Raw genomic sequence first — 18965 nt, 5'->3', positions numbered from 1 at the left:
GTAGAGGAGCACTATCACATGCGATTGTTCAGAGAAGCTGTAGAAATACAAAAACACACGAACAGTTTCAACAAGAAAGAGGAAAGCCTTCAGGTAAACGGATCCTGGCTTCCCATACTGCAGCAAACGACCGCTACAGGTAGCAAGATGAGAACCGCACCGGAAATGACCGCAGAGAAGCCTTCTCATGTTGGTGCACTAGGTACATGTAGTCTGCGGCCATGAGCTTGGCTCCACTTCACCCACGAGCTTGGCTCCATTTCACCACCGGCAATGGAGGGTGAAGCTTTGACAATGCCAGCCACTCCTGCTAGCGAAACGTTAGTAAAATCATTAGATGAACATTGGCCGAAGAACCCGAGACAGAAGCCAATAGGTAGTTTGTCAACAAGTGGCCATGAAAGCCTTAATTGTGTAAACACTATTTTGTCTGTCTCAGTTGTTTGAAAATGGGTTCAGGTAGCTCAGAACTAGTCAAATTAAGTTAGAAGTGAATCTTGCAACTTTGACTGTTTCTATATTGAAGTATTCTAATGGTAAGCCTAATGTCACAGCCACCTAGAATGGGTTACAAAGTGGAAAAATCAATATGAAATATGGAAGCCTTTCAGAGGCACACTAGCTGATGAAAATTTTGTAAAAGAATTATAAAATCTGATTTTCTTTGACAAGATGACTCCAGATCAGTTCAGAACACTGAAGAATCTGGTCTAAAATCAGATGCTATCCAGTAGACATTTGCTTCAAAGTTAGATAATTCTGTAGAACAATTTATTTGAATTTTTTTATTTATTTTTACATCAAGTTCAGCAGAATCAAATTGAGGAGCAAATCACCAAGGTCATGGAACGTGTCAGTACATGAAATTACAACATAAAAGTAATGACAGATAAATGTTTATGAACCTGAAAAAGTCACTCCATAAGTTTAAGTAAACGCACTCAACGATACGACAAGAATCGGCTTAATTTTTCAAGGAACTGCTCGACAGAATAGGAGTGACCCATGGGAATAAGCTAATACTGTTAACAAGAAATGACAGTAATTTTTCACTTATTGCCCGAACCACCCATTTCTGAGCCAAAATTATCCTTTTAGAATGGGAAGAGTTACCCCAAAATATAATACCATACAACATAAGTGAATGAAAATAAGCAAAGTAGACTAATTTTCAAGTTGAACGATCACTCACTTCTGATACCGTGCGAATAGTAAAAAGGGCAGTATTAATTCTTTGAACAAGATCCTTAATGTGGGCGTTCCATGGCAGCTTACTATCTATCTGAACATCTAGAAATCTGAACTTCAGTTTCACTAATTGTATGCCCATTCTGTGAAATTAAAACTTCAAGTTTTGTTGAATTGTGCGTTAGAAAATGTAAAAACTGAGTCTTACTGTGATTTAACATTAATTTATTTTCTACAAGCCATGAACTTAGGTCACATACTGCACTATTTGAAACCGAGCCAATGTTGCACACTACATCCTTTACTACCAAGCTAGTGTCATCAGCAAACAGAAATATGTTAGAGTTACCTGCAATACTAGAGGAAATATCAGTTGTATAAATAAGTAACAGGAGTGGCCCCAACAGTGATCCATGGGGCACCCACTTGCAGTACCCCACTCAGACTACACCACAGCCATTAGCAACATTGTGAATAATGAACTTTTGCTGCCTGTTGCTAAAGTAAAAGGTGAACCAATTGTGAGCTACTCCCCATATTCTGTAATGGTCCCACTTCTGGAGCAATATTTTGTGATCAACACAATCAAATGCCTTAGTTAAATCAAAAAATATGCCAAGCATTCAAAACCTTTTGTTTAGCCCATCCAGTTCATCACAGAGGAAAGAGAATATAGCATTTTCAGTTGTTAAACGACTTCTAAAGGCAAACTGTACATTTCTCAGCAAACTGGGTGTGATATGAAATTATCAATTATTCTTACATACACAGCCTTTTCAATAACTTTTGCAAACACTGATGGCATAGAAATAGGTCTAAAATTATCTACATTATCCCTTTCTCTGTTTTTATAAAGCGGCTTTACTACTGAGTACTTTAACAGCTCAGGAAACTAACCATTCCTAAAGGAAAAATTATGAATATGGCCAAATACAGGGCTAACATGAGCAGCACAGTACTTTAATATTCTGATAGACACTCCATAACCATGAGAGCCCTTTGTCTTCAGTGATTTAATTATTGAGTCAATCTCCCTCTGGTCTGTATCACAGAGGAGTATTTCAGAGATCAATCTCAGAAAGGCATTTGCTAAGGAAGTTATGATTTCCTGTAGAAACTAAAATTTTGTTTAATCCACCAGCAATGCTCAGAAAATGATTGTTAAATACTGAACATATATCTGATTTATCATTAACAAAAATATTTTTACTGTGAATTGACTTTATCGTCGACCTTATGCTGCTGACCTGACTTCATAACTTACCATGTGACTAATTTTATCCTGTGAATTAGCTATTCAATTTGCATTCAACATACTCTGACTTCCTAATAACATTTTTAAGCACCTTACAATACTGATTGTGGCTAACATTTTGATATAATTCCTGCTTTGTTCTACAAGATATCCTTATCCCACTAGTCCGGCACTCAGGCTGCCTATTACTGCTACTACCCCATTTAGAACGTTCTAATGGAAAGCAACTCTGAAAGAGCATGAGAAATTAAGGCTCAAATGGCTCTGAGCACTATGGGACTTAACAGCTGTGGTCATCAGTCCCCTAGAACTCAGAACTACTTAAACCTAACTAACCTAAGGACATCACACACATCCATGCCCGAGGCAGGATTCGAACCTGCGACCGTAGCAGTCGCGCGGTTCCGGACTGCGCGCCTAGAACCGCGAGACCACCGCGGCCGGCTGAGAAATTAAGGAAAGCATTATATTTATCATCTATGTTATCGGCACTATAAACATCCTGCCACTTGTTCCTTGACAAGGTTTAAAAACTATTGCTCTTGGATTAACTTTCCTACATAGTTTGTTATTAAATATGACATTGGTTTGAGTACAAAAGCCTTTTAGTGTTAAAATTTCTGCATTGTGGTCTGAAAGGCCATTCACACTTTTACTAACAGAATGCCCATCTAGTAATGAAGAATGAATAAAAATATTGTCTATGGCTATGCTACTGTTCCCCTGCACCCTAGTTGGAAAAACCAAAGTCTGCCTAGGATCATATGAATTTAGGAGATGTACCAACATCCTTTTTCTTGCACCATCATATACAAAATTAATATTGAAGTTACCACATGTAACTAATTTCTGGTACTTCCTACTAAACCTAACTAACCTAAGGACATCACACACAGCCATACCCAAGGCAGGATTTGACCCTCAGCCAGATATTAAATGCCTGTGTATATGCTATAGTTAGTCTAATTTTGTCTTCATGATCCCAATGGGAGCAATATGTAGGGCAATGGAGGACATCTGTAGATTATTCACTTAATATGGTTCCTGAAGATTCCTAAGTAGGCTTGTACAGGATAATTTGTATTTAAAGGAGTCTGCTGGTTCAGATTTTTCAACATGTCCATGAGAGAAAGGAACCTGTGGTTTGTGCCATCTTCCTTTGTAGAACAGCATATTCAGTATCATCTTTAATGGTTTGATACGGATTCCACACACTTTAGCAGAATTACAAGAATGCCTTACAGTAACATATGGGAAATAAACCTTTCTTCTGATAATGGGGAAAATAAAATGTGTTTGTATTTATGGTCTTTAACTTGTCTCATCTGAAATTTTCCCTAAATTTTCAATTACCTGGATTTTTATAATCCTTATGACTTCTAGTCCTACCTAGTCCAGATCAATGAAGTTCCACTCTTACATAAAATGAAAGTGCATTTGTAGATCCACTGAAGTGCAGTATTCAGATACAGTATACATACACTGTGCCACAGAGTTGTTTCTGAAACATTTCTTATTTGCTTGTGCTTAGCTGGAACACAACTGTTGTCGAAGTACCACCTGGGACTGGAACAACTGAATCACATTTCTGACAGTATTTCAACTACTTATCATTCCTCTCACTGCAGAATTCTGACACCTATCCTACCTTGTCCAACCCCACTCAGTCTCTGATCCCTAACTCAATGCCTCATATCCCTGCAATATACCTAGACACAAGAGCTGTTCTATACATCATCCCCTACCACCTACTCCAATCCTGGCCCAGGCATCTTTTACCCTATCAAATGCAATGCCACCTGTTGAAGCACCCATGTGATGTGCTAACTTAGCAGCAACCACTGTGCCACTTTCTACATGGAAATGGCTACTGTAAAGCTGTCTGTCCACACAAATGGCCACTTCCAAACTGGCCATCCAACACCTGGACTACCCGGTTGTTGAACATGCCATCCAACACAAGGGTTCCACACTAATGACTGCATCACAGCCTGTGCAACCTGGATTCTCCCCATTAACACAGACTTTTCTGAATCATGCAGGTGGGAGCTCCCCCTGCAACATAATCCTTTGTTGCTGTAATCCTCCTGGCCTCAAGCACCTGCCTGTCACCTTCCCTGCTTCTTTTCCAGCACTACACACACTTTCTATCCCTACAATGAACCTAAATATTGCTTTCCCCTCTCTCCTCCCATTTCCTTTCTTTCTCCACCTTGCCCCCACCCCCTCTCACACCCACCAGAAGCTTCACCAAGTACTCTTATCCTGTCTTCACAATGTCCCTGCATGCTTCCACAGGCAGCAGTAGCAATTTTTTTTCCAACCCCAGCCCTCCTAGCCCTCTACTATACACTACTACCATACCCAGCAGAGATTCCTGCTTACCTCAGATGCAGTCAGTTGGGCCTTAGCACCAAGACATGACAGTAGCCCTGTGAGCTGGTTTTGATTGTGTACATGTTTTCTTTGATAAACTTGGTCCAATAGCTGAATATACATTGCTTAAAAGTTACAGGAACATGTGTATCAGCATCAGGTATGTTAAATCCAGTTTATACAAGTGGTACTTGTGGTCTTACTGCATAGACCATGATTTTTGCTTTCAACATATCGAACAACCAAAGTCATTTGCCATCTATCAGCTGTGTTATGCATTACAGTATCAGGTGACTCCTCAGAAGGAAGACTGTACCAGTGTAACAGTGTTCTCTAGTGAGGCACACACAGGGTAGTTGTTTGTGAGTGTTGTATTCAACCAAGCACATGCAATGTGATGTCTTAAAAATTCAGTGCAAGTTACAAGGGCAGTTTGGTCCAAGAAGGATGGACTCTCCATCTTGGTGCCGTAGATGCTAATTACACTCCCTCTGTCATCTATAGGTTGTGGATGTGCTACAGGGAGACAGATTGGTTCTCAAGGCGAGTTTGATAAGGTCAACAACACCTTACAGCCCCATCTGAAGCCTGATGACTGGCCACCTTTGTATTGCAGCATCATACAGCTACTGCCAGAGCACTGCAGGACAATCTCAGAAGTGGCGCAGGAGGTGCCATGTCCAATCAGACTGTATGGACTAGAGTACAAGGAAGGATCTTATGACCCAGACATCCTGCTTAAGATCCCACTGCTTGACATGATATCTCTCAGCTCACCTGCAGTTCTACAGTTCCCACGTCAACTGGCAATTTTGTCACTGGCACGATGTGTTATTCAGATATAAGTCCAGATAGCCAGTGTGACATGGTGACAGCTATGTTCATGAGTGGAGACAGTGTGTTGAGATGTAGCTGCCAAATGTCCAGGAAATTGACAAATTCAGCCAAGGTTTTGTGATGATGTGGGGAGGCATCAGTATTGACAGCCATATAGATCTTACTGCCCTTGGTCATCTTACCACCAGGCAGGACATCAGACATATCTTGTTGAACTATGTGGTGGCTGTTGCATATGGTACAAGGACTGAATTCCATCTTGTGCATGATAATGTGAGTGCCCATGGGGTGAGCATCACCAGAGATGTCTTACGAAGCCTGGACATTGAAGTAATAAAATGGGCAGCAGTGAGTCCTGAGTTACACCCCAGCAAGCATGTATGGGACACATTTGACAGACATGTTTGAGAGCATGTTGTGGAACAGGTTGACTGCAAACTCTCAAGGGCTCTCACTGAAGAATGGGAATGAATACCACAGGGTGACATTCTTAGACTTACACAGAGGATGCCACATAGCTGTCAGGCAGTGATAAACACTCACAGGGGACATACACATTACTGGAGCTGTTTAAATCCAACAAAAAGCACCCAAGGTGATAGAATGAATGTTTCCACTTTGTTTTTGACACCTGTCAGACATTTGAGTTCTTGTTATGTAAATTATCAAGGATGTAATGAGTTTTGTACTTTATTTATGAAAGAAAGGTATACTTTGATAACACACCCAGTCCTTGGTTATTGCTCAACAGTATGTGGCAGATGCCCAAAACAATATTCACCTAATTTGAGCAAATCTAACAATCTTTTACATTATGCCAGACTGTGGCTCAATGCCTTCTCTTTGTGGTAACAATTTAGCCTTTCCATGTTTTTATACCATTCCATATTTTTTGAGGTTTATATCCAGATACATTTGTTAATTTTTATTGTGCAAATACAAAAAATTCATGCACCACTATGTATTGATATACAAGAAAAGAAAAATTACTGGCACAAGAGGAATTATGTAATGTCATTACATTTGCCAGTATGAAAAGGTAAAGTCCATTACGTACACAGTCAACTTTACTTCAGAAAGCAGTGTTATCTCTGAATACATTACTACATAAAATATAATGTGATGGAACTTTGTTGCTACACAGTGTACAAATACACATTACACAAACTGTTATAATGTCAGGGACTAAGACAGACCGTACTTCCCTTCAAGGTGCACCACCCTAAATACTGTTGTCTCAACACACGTAAATGAACAACCACACTCCCAGCTTCTGGATTTGAGTACTTTCACTAATAAATTTTACTGAGTAAATAGAAAAATATTGAGATCCAAGAAACTGCTTGGAAATATTGGTCTTTCAATTATGTGACCTACAGTGATTGTGGACACTGCCGAGTTGGGACTTTAGTTCATGTTCAATGAACATCACTGGAAAAAGCCCAGGAATCTCAGGATGCAACAGCACCTCACCTATTATAAACAACAACATAATATTCATACAAACATTTATTAGACCATTTATTCATTACAAAACTGCACTTGCAAGACTCAGAACATGTGTAAAGTATAGTATAAAATGAATTCACTTAAACTGATGAAGGCACTGCACCCACTGAGCAACAGGCAACATGTTTAATGTAATATACAGTATTTGAGGAATAAAACTTTGGTGGAAGCCTTCAATTCATTCCATATTTTGCCACAAGCTCTTCCACTTTCTTTATGTAAGCTTCCTTTGCTTCCTCTTGTGACATTCCCTTCTTTCCATTCCATGCATCCCACTTTGCTTTGCCTTTAAAATCCAACATTCCTGGACGATCTGTGAAAAAATAAAAATTACAGACTGTTATACATGCTCTTTCCTTTAGACAAGGAAGAAAAGTTCTAACATTTTTATTTCTTATGTTATGCTTGCTTATATATCATCTAAAATGTTTGTTAGCCAGGCCATTCCACCAATAAAACTGATTATTGCAGGTTGTGGTGGGAATTGAATTCTAAGATGTGTACATTACATGAAAACACTGTAATGCTCTAATTACTGCAAACTTTCGTATCTGCTTATAAAAACCAAGCCTGGCAGCAGTTTCATAACTGTTTTTCATCAATTTTCTGAATAATTTTTTATAAATTTTTTAGTATTTCCATTACTACTATGTAAAATTTAGCAGTTGTGCTGTAATGTAAACAACTTTTCATGCTATCACAAAAAATCTATATTTTGTCACATTCCATCACAGTAAAACAAGTATTATATTTTCAATGCAGATATGTTCTGTATGCAATAAATATTACTGAAAAACATAATATGCAAATAATCAAGAACTTATAATTGTAACCTTCAAATTATTTTTTATAATTTGTCCCCTTCTGCCACAGCTCAAACGACTGGTTTGAAGGTGCTCTGTAAAAGATTAGTTATTTCCTACTTTGAATGAACTTCATGTTCATGTTTTAATAATAGATTCAAATTGTTTGTGTTTTAAGTAAAACAGCTGAAATTTTTACATTAAACCAAGCTCCAGGCCCCAATGGAATCCCTATCAGATTCTATACTGAATTTGCAGCTGAATTAGCTCCTCTTTCAGTATAAGATCCCTCTAGCAAAAAACAGTGCCCTGCTCTTGGAAAAAGGCACAGGTCACACCCATCTACAAGAAGGTAGCAGAAGTGGTCCATGAAACAACCATCCAATATCCTTGAAATCTATTTGCTGTAGGATATTTCAACATATTCTGAGCTCAATCATGATGAGGTATCTTTGAACAGGATGACTACCTCGACACCAACAAGCATGGTTTCTGAAAACATCAATCACATGAAACCCAACTCTCACTTTTCTCGCATGACCTATTGAAAGCTTTGGCTAAGGCAACCAGGTAGATGCGAGATTTCTCAATTTCCCAAAAACACTTGTCTCAGTTCCGCACCTATGCTTACTGCCAAAAGTAAAATCATGTAGGATATCAAGGGAAATCTGTGATTGGATTGAAGACTTTTTGTTACAGAGAACACAGCCTGTTGTGTTGGATGGGGAGTAGTCAGATATAGAAATAACTTCAGGTGTGCCCCAGGGAAGTGTGTTGGGACCCTTGCTGTTCATGTTTTATATTAATGATCTTGCAGACAATAATAGTAAAAACAGACTTTTTGCAGATGATGCAGTTATCTATAATGAATTATTAGATGAGAGAAGCTGCATAAATATTCAGTCAGATCTTGATAAGATTTTGAAGTGGTGCAGAGATTAGCAACTTGTTCTAAATGTTCAGAAATGTAAAATTGTGCACTTCACAAAATGAAAAAGTGTCATCTCCTATGACTATAATATCAGTGAGTCACGTTTGGAATCTGCCAACTCATACAAATACCTGGGTGAAACACTTTTTAGGGATATGACATTGAATAATCCCATAGTTTCAGTTGTGGGTAAAGCAGGTGGTGGACTTCAGTTTATTGGTAGGCTGTTGGGGAAGTGCTTACAAATCACTTGTGTGACCCATCCTAGAATATTGCTAAAATGTATGGGACCCATACCAGATAGGATTAAGAGGGGATTTTGAACATATACAGAGGAGGGCAGCACAAATGGCCATAGGTTTGTTTAATCTATGGGAGTATCACAGAGATACTGAAGGAACTGAAATGGCAGACTCAAAGACAAACTATTTGAAGAAAGTCTATTACAGTTTCTATGATTACTCTAGAGAGTTATTAGAACTCCCTCCATATTGCTCAAACAAGGATCATGAGGATGAGATTACAGCAAGTACTGCATGCACAGAGGCATTCAGTCAATCATTCTTCCCACACACCATATGTGAAGAACAGGAAGAAATTGTAATAACTTATACAATGGGATGTACCCTCTGCCATGCACCTAACAGTGGTTTGTAAATATAAACATAGAACATTTAATATACATTAGGTTGGGTGTTTTTCTTAATATTTCCATCAATCAGGACTGGGCCTATACTGTGGCTGAAGTGATAACATTTTGTATCATATCAGCCTTATACATCTGGAAGTTCTCACATAGGAAAGAATGCTTATGACATTGATAGAGAAATCCGACAAGTAGAACACACACAGTACTGGATGGAAAATATCAGATTAAAGATGATGTGTCCTTTTACAAGATTGGCAAACAGATTGTGATGGTATGTTGTCCAAAGGATGGAGGTTAACAGCTTTTAGTCTTCATTTGATGTAGCTATTCATGATATCCATGCATCCTGACCCTGTACACCGTCAGGAAGCTTCAACTTATGTAAGGGGGGGGGGGGGGGGAAGGAGGAGGAGGAGGAGAAGGAGAAGGAGAAGGAAAGGAAGCAATTTTTGATATCAGCTGCATCACAACTTTATGCATAATCAGCAGTAATGAATGAATGAAAATGTGTGCCAGACCAGGACTGCACCATTCAGACACTATCGCAAATGCATGGATTATCTCGGCAAACTCCCTGGCCGACCCCCCTTCCCAACTAGCACCATCTATCCACAGTTCCTGTCCATGTCCTCCATGCTCACCAATTTTAGATTCCCATTTGTGTTGTGTCATGTTCTTTTGGACATGTTCAAAAGTGCAGACACCATGCTTACATATAAATTTTTGAACTTAACTGTTTCAGGGAATGATTCTCACAGACAAACGAAATAATGAAGTCAGTAATCAAATGGGAGAAAAAATAAAAGATACTCATGTGGGTTTCTTTGTTATTGAATTCACAGCCACAAGGTCAGTTAAGCAATTAATAGGAAAAGTTCTAACAGATGAACAACAAGTAACCTTTTAGGAGGAGGACAGTGTGAGCAAATTTACATTTAAAGCTAATAATATTGCATGGGTACCAAATTCTGATATTTTCCAAATTCTTGATATATCTGATATTTACTATCAACAGAGGTTTTCCTCCCTTTGCTTGGACATCAATGATATTTCATAGGATGTTGTATCTTTTGTTAAAATATAAAATTTTAACATCTTTTGTATTTTCAAAACATTAATGTTTGACTGTTGACTATTAAGCACAAAAATTTATAATCTAGTTTATAATTTCAAGGAATTTTTCTACTATGTTACCACAGGTGGATTTTATACCCTGCTTGATATCCATTCTGTCACATGTCTGCCTTTATTTATTTACACACTATGAAATTTCACTAAAGGTATATTTAAGTGTGTAACATTTTATGGCCAATAGAGTTCCTGTTTCAACAGAAATTTAATTCTGGAATGTGAAACATAGTGAAATGTTATGCAACTGTCCCATTCTATTACAGAATGTCTGAACCATAAATTTCATTTAAGAGTCTTATAGTGGCACCTTCAGCAACAGTTTAAGTGCTTTTTGAAGATCATGCTGAAAACCATACCAATGTCAGAGGGCAAGGACACAGAACAGGCAAGTCACAATCTGCCCATGAATGCAGCCAATTGTCATCAGAAAATTTGCAAGCTGCTGCAAGACCTAATGTAAAAGGGCTTTAGAAGGATGAGATTAGAGGTAGTGAATGTCACAGCTCATCTGAACTTTCTACAGGAGAGAAATGCATATGTAACCTAATCTGTTAGAACCTGATCCATTGTTTAAGCTGGAATGCCTTACATCCAATATTAAACACTATCAGCTCTGTGGTGCAGATGGTTGGGAGTTAAGGGACTAAACAGCAACATCAGTCCCTCAGGCAAATATTCATTCATCCATCCAAAATTTGGTATATCCACTAGGGAAGTTATCAGATGAGTAAAGTATGTAGGAGAGCTAAAATAAAGGCACTGAAGGCAATACTGATGCCATAGCTGAGAAATGATTTAAAGAGAAATGGAAGTATATGTTTTGGGCCACTACACAGGGCACATGGTCTCTCAGCTCTGGTGTGACAGAAACCTCACCTGCATCTGACCCCTACCAACCAGATTAAGAAAGACAGTAACAGAGCAAAGACTCTTCTAGTCAAATTCAGAACAGCAAGGGTGAAAAAGTTTGAAAATGTTATGGATCTGATGGACCATTAATAGTGAAAAAATACAATAGAAACAATTAAGGAAACAGCTGGGCATCACCCAGTGCTCTGCATGCATAGGGAAAAGGCCAACCCTCAGCTACTCCACCAGATACGTCAGTGGTGCTGAAGAAGAGGACAGCACCCACTATTCACTAGAGTGCTGCTCCTAAGAGAAAACAGTGAGGCATAAAAAGTGGCAAACTGCATCTAAACACGATTGAAACAGAGGAAGAGAGGAATGACAGAGGCAGTTGGCTGAAAAAGGAGACAGTATCAAAGGATCCCAGATCCAGCATGTAGCAAGAGTTGCCCCAGCCCCAACCATATCCACACTCCCTCAGAAGATAGTTTAAACTGTTATGTCTGCAAATAAACACTTTCACAACTGTGAATAAAAACATTTTCACAATGAAAATGAACCAGTCCAACCCTCCCCCCAGTCATTTGCCAATATGTGAGAGAATATCAAAGTATCAGACTTAGTATGGATAGCCAGGAGGAGGAAAGAATTCCTTCAGGGTAGGCTTCACAACCCCAGTGGGAGGGGGGGGGGGCGCACAAGTTTCATAAAATAAAACTATGGGTTAGTCTGGTATGATTGACACAGAGGCAACACTCAACAGTGGATTCTGTAGGGGGAAATGGTAGGAGGCAAGCTATGCAGCAATAGTCTCGTTGATAGTATGAAGTTATTACAGGAGTAGTAGTTCATCACATGTTCCAGAGGCATTATTTGCACTCAAACCTAGAGCTGGTATCATCAAAGGAAATATAGAGTGAATAATTGCTTCTCTCATCAAACAGTGTCATTCCCTGGGATACCCACATGACTTGGGAATTAGAGGAAGACAACCAGTCACACAATATGATTAAATTCAGAGGAAGACATGACTAGCAGGTATCACAGGGTATTGAAAATAACATCAGGCAGTGGCCTAGAGACTGCTCATTGAGTCACTACATGTTAGAATGTGGTCAAGGGGGGCCCATTTAAGTGGAAGGCACTGTTAATGGCTATCACCTCCGCCATAAAAATACTGCATTTTCCCAGTAACGTCGTTCCTGATCAGTAGTAGCTTTAAAAATATATTCCATCCTATCCATGGTTTTAGGGCCATCTGTGTGAAAGATGGTAGCACCCTGACACTCCTTAATAATATGAAGAATATAAATTAACCAAAATTATGATTTAAATGGGGGAATGAAGCAGAAATGATTAACATCCTATGAGCATGTAAGATACAGTTTAGGAGTAAAATTGCAGCAGAAAAAAGTACAGCAATGGCTTGGGGCACCATGTTTGCCACAAATGTACTCACAGTAAGAGTTGTGAGGGGCAGGGGAAGGGGGCAGTGCATGGACTGGCCAAACACCCACCCACCCACCCACCCAATTTTAGGAAGCATTATAAAGACATGAAGTGTGCTACCCCAGAAAAAGCAATATACTCAGCATGTTTTGAGGAGACTACTGTTGAGGCCACAGACTTCAAACCTATGTATTTCAACAAACACATTGATAACTGAGGCCACATGGCAGGGAGGCCCTGGATGAATTTGGCTACACCATCCATGAGAATAACTCTACCATGGAAGTAGGAAAAAGGGTTGCCATCCAATCCTTAACACCTGAGTACAGAATAAGCAAGATGACAAGCAGCTCACTTTGTACATAGAAAACTTATGCAGACAGACCACCATTTACATATGTTGAGCTGCCACCACCCAACCCAACACAGCAATGTTTTTGAGAACATAACAGTGACTAAGAGGTCCCACCTATTGAGATGCAATGCTTTATGAATGTTTTCTGGGGGAATGGTTACAGTGATATGCAAATCAAAGCAATATAAATAATGCCGAATGTTCAAACAACACAGGGGAACAACTAACATTTTTGCCGTACGTGGGACTGCCAGCAGCCTAGATTTCACATTTTTTGAAGAAACAAGGTGCCACTCTTCCAAACACTGCAGCTGATTGAAGATCTACTTGGCCCAGGTAACACTTCAGGGGGACTGCACACCTCCCTAGTATAGCCTTCAATATACACTATGATTAAAAGTATCCGGACACCCACAAAAACATATGTTTTTCATATTAGGTGCATTGTGCTGCGACCTGCTGCCAGGTACTCCATACCAGCAACCTCAGTAGTCATTAGATATTGTGAGAGAATAAGGCACTCAGTGGGACTCATGGACTTCAAACATGATCAGGTGATTGGGTCACTTATGTCCCATACCTGTATGGGAGATTTCCACACTCGCAAATTTCCCTAGGTCCACTGTTTCCAATGTGATAGTGAAGTGGAAATGTCAAGGGACATGTACAGCACAAAAGCATACAGGCCAACGTCGTCTGTTAGACTGCTGACAGTTGGAAGAGAGCCATACTGTGTAATAGGCAGACACCTATCCAGACCTTCACACAGGAATTCCAAACGGCACATCAGGATCCACTGCAAGTAGTATGACAGAAGGGAAGTAAGGAAACTTATTTCATGGTCAAGCAGCTACTCACAAGCCACACATCATGCCAGTAAATGCCAAACGATGCCTCACTTGGTGTAAGGTGCATAAACATTGGACAATGGAAAAATGTCATGTGGAGTGATGAATCAGGGTATACAATAAGGCCGTCTGATGGTAGGGCGTGGATATGGCAAATGCCCAGCAAACGTCATATGCCAGCGGGTGTAGTTCCAACAATAAAATTCAGTGGTGGTGGTGGTGGTGGTGGTGGTGGTATGGTGTGGTCGTGTTTTTCATGAAGGGGGTCTTTCACCCCTTGTTTTTTTGTAGAACTGTCACACCACAGGCCTACATTCATGTTTTAATCACCTTCTTACTTCCCACTGTTGAAGAGCAATTCGGGTACTGAGAGTAAATCTTTCAGCATGCTCCAGCACCTGTTCATAATGCACTGCATGTGGCAGAGTGGTTACGTGACGACATCCTTTTAATGGACCATCCTGCACAGAGTATTGACCGGAATATTACAGGATGTCTGGGATGTCTAATTCATGCCAGGCCTCACTGACCGGCATTGATACCTCTCCTCAGTGCTGCACTCCATGAAGAATGTACTGCCATTCCCCAAGAAACCTTCCTGCACCTGACTGAAGGTATGCCTGTGAGTGTTCGTCCTGATTTTGCTTTGCTTTACTGTGCAAAAACAACTGGGGGTCATACATTCCCAAGTCAAAACTATAGAACACAAAGACAGTGGAGTTGAAAATGATTATACGTCAGTCCCAACTGACATAAAACACAGCTAGAAACAGGCACATGGAAAAAGGGCTAAAAAAGACACCATACAGAAACAGAGGTCCAAAACTAGAAATTAAATGGCCTTCACCATATTGCTTTAGCGGATAAAAAGTAAGATGCGGTCGACAGCCCACGCGTCATTGGATAAAACGGCCAATAACTCAGATGGGAAACCCAAACGGGAATGTAAAAGGTTAAAAAATGGACATTCCATCAGGAAGTGGCATACAGTTAAAACTTGAGTGCAGTGTGTACAAATGGTGGGGTAGAGGCACTTAGCAAATGATGGCTAGAGAGGCAGTGCCCGATACACAGCCAAATGAAAATAACCACCTCTTGGCAACCTCATTTGCTAGCAGACCAACATAACCATGAAACCACAGAAACATCACACTGGCTCCACCAAGAATGAGCAAGTGACAGTTTTCATGGACCTGCTGCACTAAGAGGTGGGTAGTGTACAGCACAAATAGATTTTGAAGGGCTCAGAGAGTGAGCAGAGGACAATTGAAAAGACTGTCGCTAGATATACTCCGTGGCCTGATACAGGGCAAAGAGCCTGGCTGTAAATACTGAGGAGTGTGCTGGAAGCATATCAAAAGACACAGGTGCCAATGACAAAGGCACACCCGACCCCACCGTCAGTCAGAGAGCACCATGAGTGTATAGAAAGTTATTATCGCAAATTTGCATGCAAAGGTCTTTAAACTGAAGGTGATAGTGAGAGGCTGGAGTGGTATCCTTAGGATGCGAATTATTATTATTATTATTATTATTATTATTATTATTTCTTTCTATTCTCAGACGTTATGTCTGGTCAAAAATGGACAGTGACGCGGACCTTGATCAAGCGTGACTTCCTTTTAACTGTACGGTATATGTTATATTGCATTTAGGAACTTTCGGGTCATTGAGCATGTATCAATAATTACAGATTTTTGTAGTTGTGTATATATATATGTTTGGATGTAGCTGTATTGCATTGATGTACTGGTGGATATTGTGAGGTATGACTCCTGTAGTTGATAGTATAATTGGTATAGTGTCGACTTTATCCTGATGCCACATGTCCTTGACTTCCTCAGCCAGTTAGATGTATTTTCAATTTTTTCTCCTGTTTTCTTCTGTATATTTGTTGTGTTGGGTATGGATATTTCAATTAGTTGTGTTAATTTCTTATGTGTTGTTGTTTTATCTGTTATAATCGTTCTGTTCCAGTATAATTTGTATTCATCATTCTCCAGTACATTTTGTGGTGCATACTTGTATGTGGGAACGTGTTGTTTTATTAGTTTATGTTTTATGGCAAGTTGTTGATGTATCATATTTGCTACATTGTCATGTCTTCTGGGGTATTCTGTATTTGCTAGTATTGTACATCCGCTTGTGATGTGATCTACTGTTTCTATTTGTTGTTTGCAAAGTCTGCATTTATCTGTTGTGGTATTGGGATCTTTAATAATATGCTTGCTGTAATATCTGGTGTTTATTGTTTGATCCTGTATTGCAATCATGAATCCTTCCGTCTCACTGTATATATTGCCTTTTCTTAGCCATGTGTTGGATGCGTCTTGATCTATGTGTGGTTGTGTTAGATGATACGGGTGCTTGCCATGTAGTGTTTTCTTCTTCCAATTTACTTTCTTTGTATCTGTTGATGTTATGTGATCTAAAGGGTTGTAGAAGTGGTTATGAAATTGCAATGGTGCAGCTGATGTATTTATATGAGTGATTGCTTTGTGTATTTTGCTAGTTTCTGCTCGTTCTATAAAGAATTTTCTTAAATTCTCTACCTGTCCATAATGTAGGTTTTTTATATCTATAAATCCCCTTCCACCTTCCTTTCTGCTTAATGTGAATCTTTCTGTTGCTGAATGTATGTGATGTATTCTATATTTGTGGCATTGTGATCGTGTAAGTGTATTGAGTGCTTCTAGGTCTGTGTTACTCCATTTCATTTCACTACTCCAATATTGGTATAGCATAAGTATTTATAGCTTTTGTCTGTTTTCTTGCTGTCAATTCTGTTTTCAGTATTTTTGTTAGTCTTTGTCTATATTTTTCTTTTAGTTCTTTAATATTTGTATTATCTAGTCCGATTTTTTGTCTGTATCCTAGATATTTATAGGCATCTGTTTTTTCCATCGCTTCTATGCAGTCGCTGTGGTTATCCAACATGTAATCTTCTTGTTTAGTGTGTTTTCCCTTGACTATGCTATTTTTCTTACATTTGTCTGTTCCAAAAGCCATATTTATATCATTGCTGAATACTTCTGTTATCTTTAGTAATTGGTTGCGTTGTTGATTTGTTGCTGCCAGTAGTTTTAGATCATCCATGTATAGCAAATGTGTGATTTTGTGTGGGTATGTTCCAGTAATATTGTATGCATAATTTGTATTATTTAGCATGTTGAATAGTGGGTTCAGAGCAAGACAGAACCAGAAAGGACTTAATGAGACTCCTTGGTATATTCCACACTTAATCTGTATTGGCTGTGATGTGATGTTATCTGAATTTGTTTGGATATTAAGTGTTGTTTTCCAGTTTTTCATTACTATGTTTAGAAACTGTATCAATTTAGGATCTACTTTGTATATTTCCAAAATCTGTAGTAACCATGAGTGTGGTACACTATCAAAGGCTTTTTGGTAATCAATGTATGCGTAGTGTAGGGACCTTTGTTTAGTTTTAGCTTGATATGTCACCTCTGTATCTATTATCAGTTGCTCTTTACATCCTTGTGCTCCTTTGCAGCAGCCTTTTTGTTCTTCATTTATAATTTTGTTCTGAGTTTTATGTGTCAATTTCTGTGTGATGACTGAAGTTAATATTTTGTATATTGTTGGTAGGCATGTTATGGGGCGATATTTAGCTGGGTTTGCTGTGTCTGCTTAATCTTTAGGTTTCAGAGAAGTTATTCCATGTGCAAGTGTATCAGGGAATGTGTATGGGTCTGCAATGTAACTGTTAAATAATTTAGTTAGATGTGAATGTGTTGAGGTGAACTTCTTTAGCCAGTAATTTGCTATTTTATCATTTCCAGGGGCTTTCCAATTGTGTGTAGAATTAATTGGTCGGGTGACTTCATGTTGCAAAATTATCACTTCAGGCATTTGTGGTATCATCTTGTATGTGTGTTTCTGCTTGTATCCACTGTGCATGCCTGTTATGTTGTACCGGGATTGACCATATGTTGCTCCAGAAGTGTTCCATGTCTGTTATGTTTGGTGGATTGTCTATTTTAATGTGTGTGTTATCCATTGTTTGGTAAAATCTCTTTTGGTTTGTGTTGAATGTTTGGTTTTGTTTCCTTCTATTTTCACTTTTTTTGTATCTTCTAAGTCGTTTGGCCAATGCTTGTAATTTCTGCTTTTTTTCATCTAATTGCTCTATTGCTTCTTGTTGTGAGATTTTACCTAACCTTTTTCGTTTTTTGTCTGATATTTCATTTCTTATAAATTGTGTTAGCTGTCCGATGTCTTTTCTCAGTTTTTCTATTCTGATCTGTAGCCTGTGTTGCCATGCTGGTTTTGTGGGTTTCTTCTGTGTGTTGGTTTGTTCTGATCTCTGCCTAGTGTGTATATTTAGTGTAGTGAGTGCTCCTATATAAACCAGTAGTTGTAACTCTTCCATACTTGTGTTTTCATTTATTTTGTTGTGTATGATTGTGTTGACAGTTTTTATTGTTGTTTCGACTTGTGGGTTATTTGGCGGTCTATGCAAGAATGGTCTAATGTCTGTATTTGTGTCTTTGTATTCTATATATGTCAGCTGAAATTTCTCTTCTATATCTAACACGTGTCTCTCTTCGTGTGCTATTTGTGCTTGTTCTGGTGGCTGTCTTAAGATTTCGTTTTCCTCCGATTGTTTAATTGATGTGTGTTGGTCTTTGTTTGTTTGCTCTGGGATGTTTGAGTCCATTACTGTATTTTCTTCTTCTTCTGATTGCACATTATTTTGTTCCAGTATTTGTTGTACTTGTTTGATGTTTTCTAATTCTGACTGGGGTATCCTGTTATTTTTTA

At 39.0% G+C, this 18965-nt stretch overlaps 1 protein-coding gene across 2 annotated transcripts in view; it reads right to left on the bottom strand.

The window, feature by feature from the left end:
* Positions 1-7147: 7147 nt before the first annotated feature.
* Positions 7148-18965, bottom strand: part of LOC126175884 (acyl-CoA-binding protein-like) — an 88712-nt gene continuing 76894 nt past the window's right edge. For both annotated transcript variants that reach the window (XM_049922928.1, XM_049922929.1), the window contains exon 4: positions 7148-7478. In XM_049922928.1, coding sequence (XP_049778885.1) covers positions 7339-7478 — 140 coding nt within the window. In that variant the 3' untranslated portion in view covers positions 7148-7338. The remainder of the gene's footprint in view (positions 7479-18965) is intronic.

This window comes from Schistocerca cancellata, chromosome 3 (genome assembly GCF_023864275.1).
Source record: "Schistocerca cancellata isolate TAMUIC-IGC-003103 chromosome 3, iqSchCanc2.1, whole genome shotgun sequence".
In the NCBI taxonomy this organism is placed as follows: Eukaryota; Metazoa; Arthropoda; class Insecta; order Orthoptera; family Acrididae; genus Schistocerca; species Schistocerca cancellata.
Note: the sequence above shows the minus strand (reverse complement) of the source record. Positions and strands in the feature narration are given on the sequence as shown.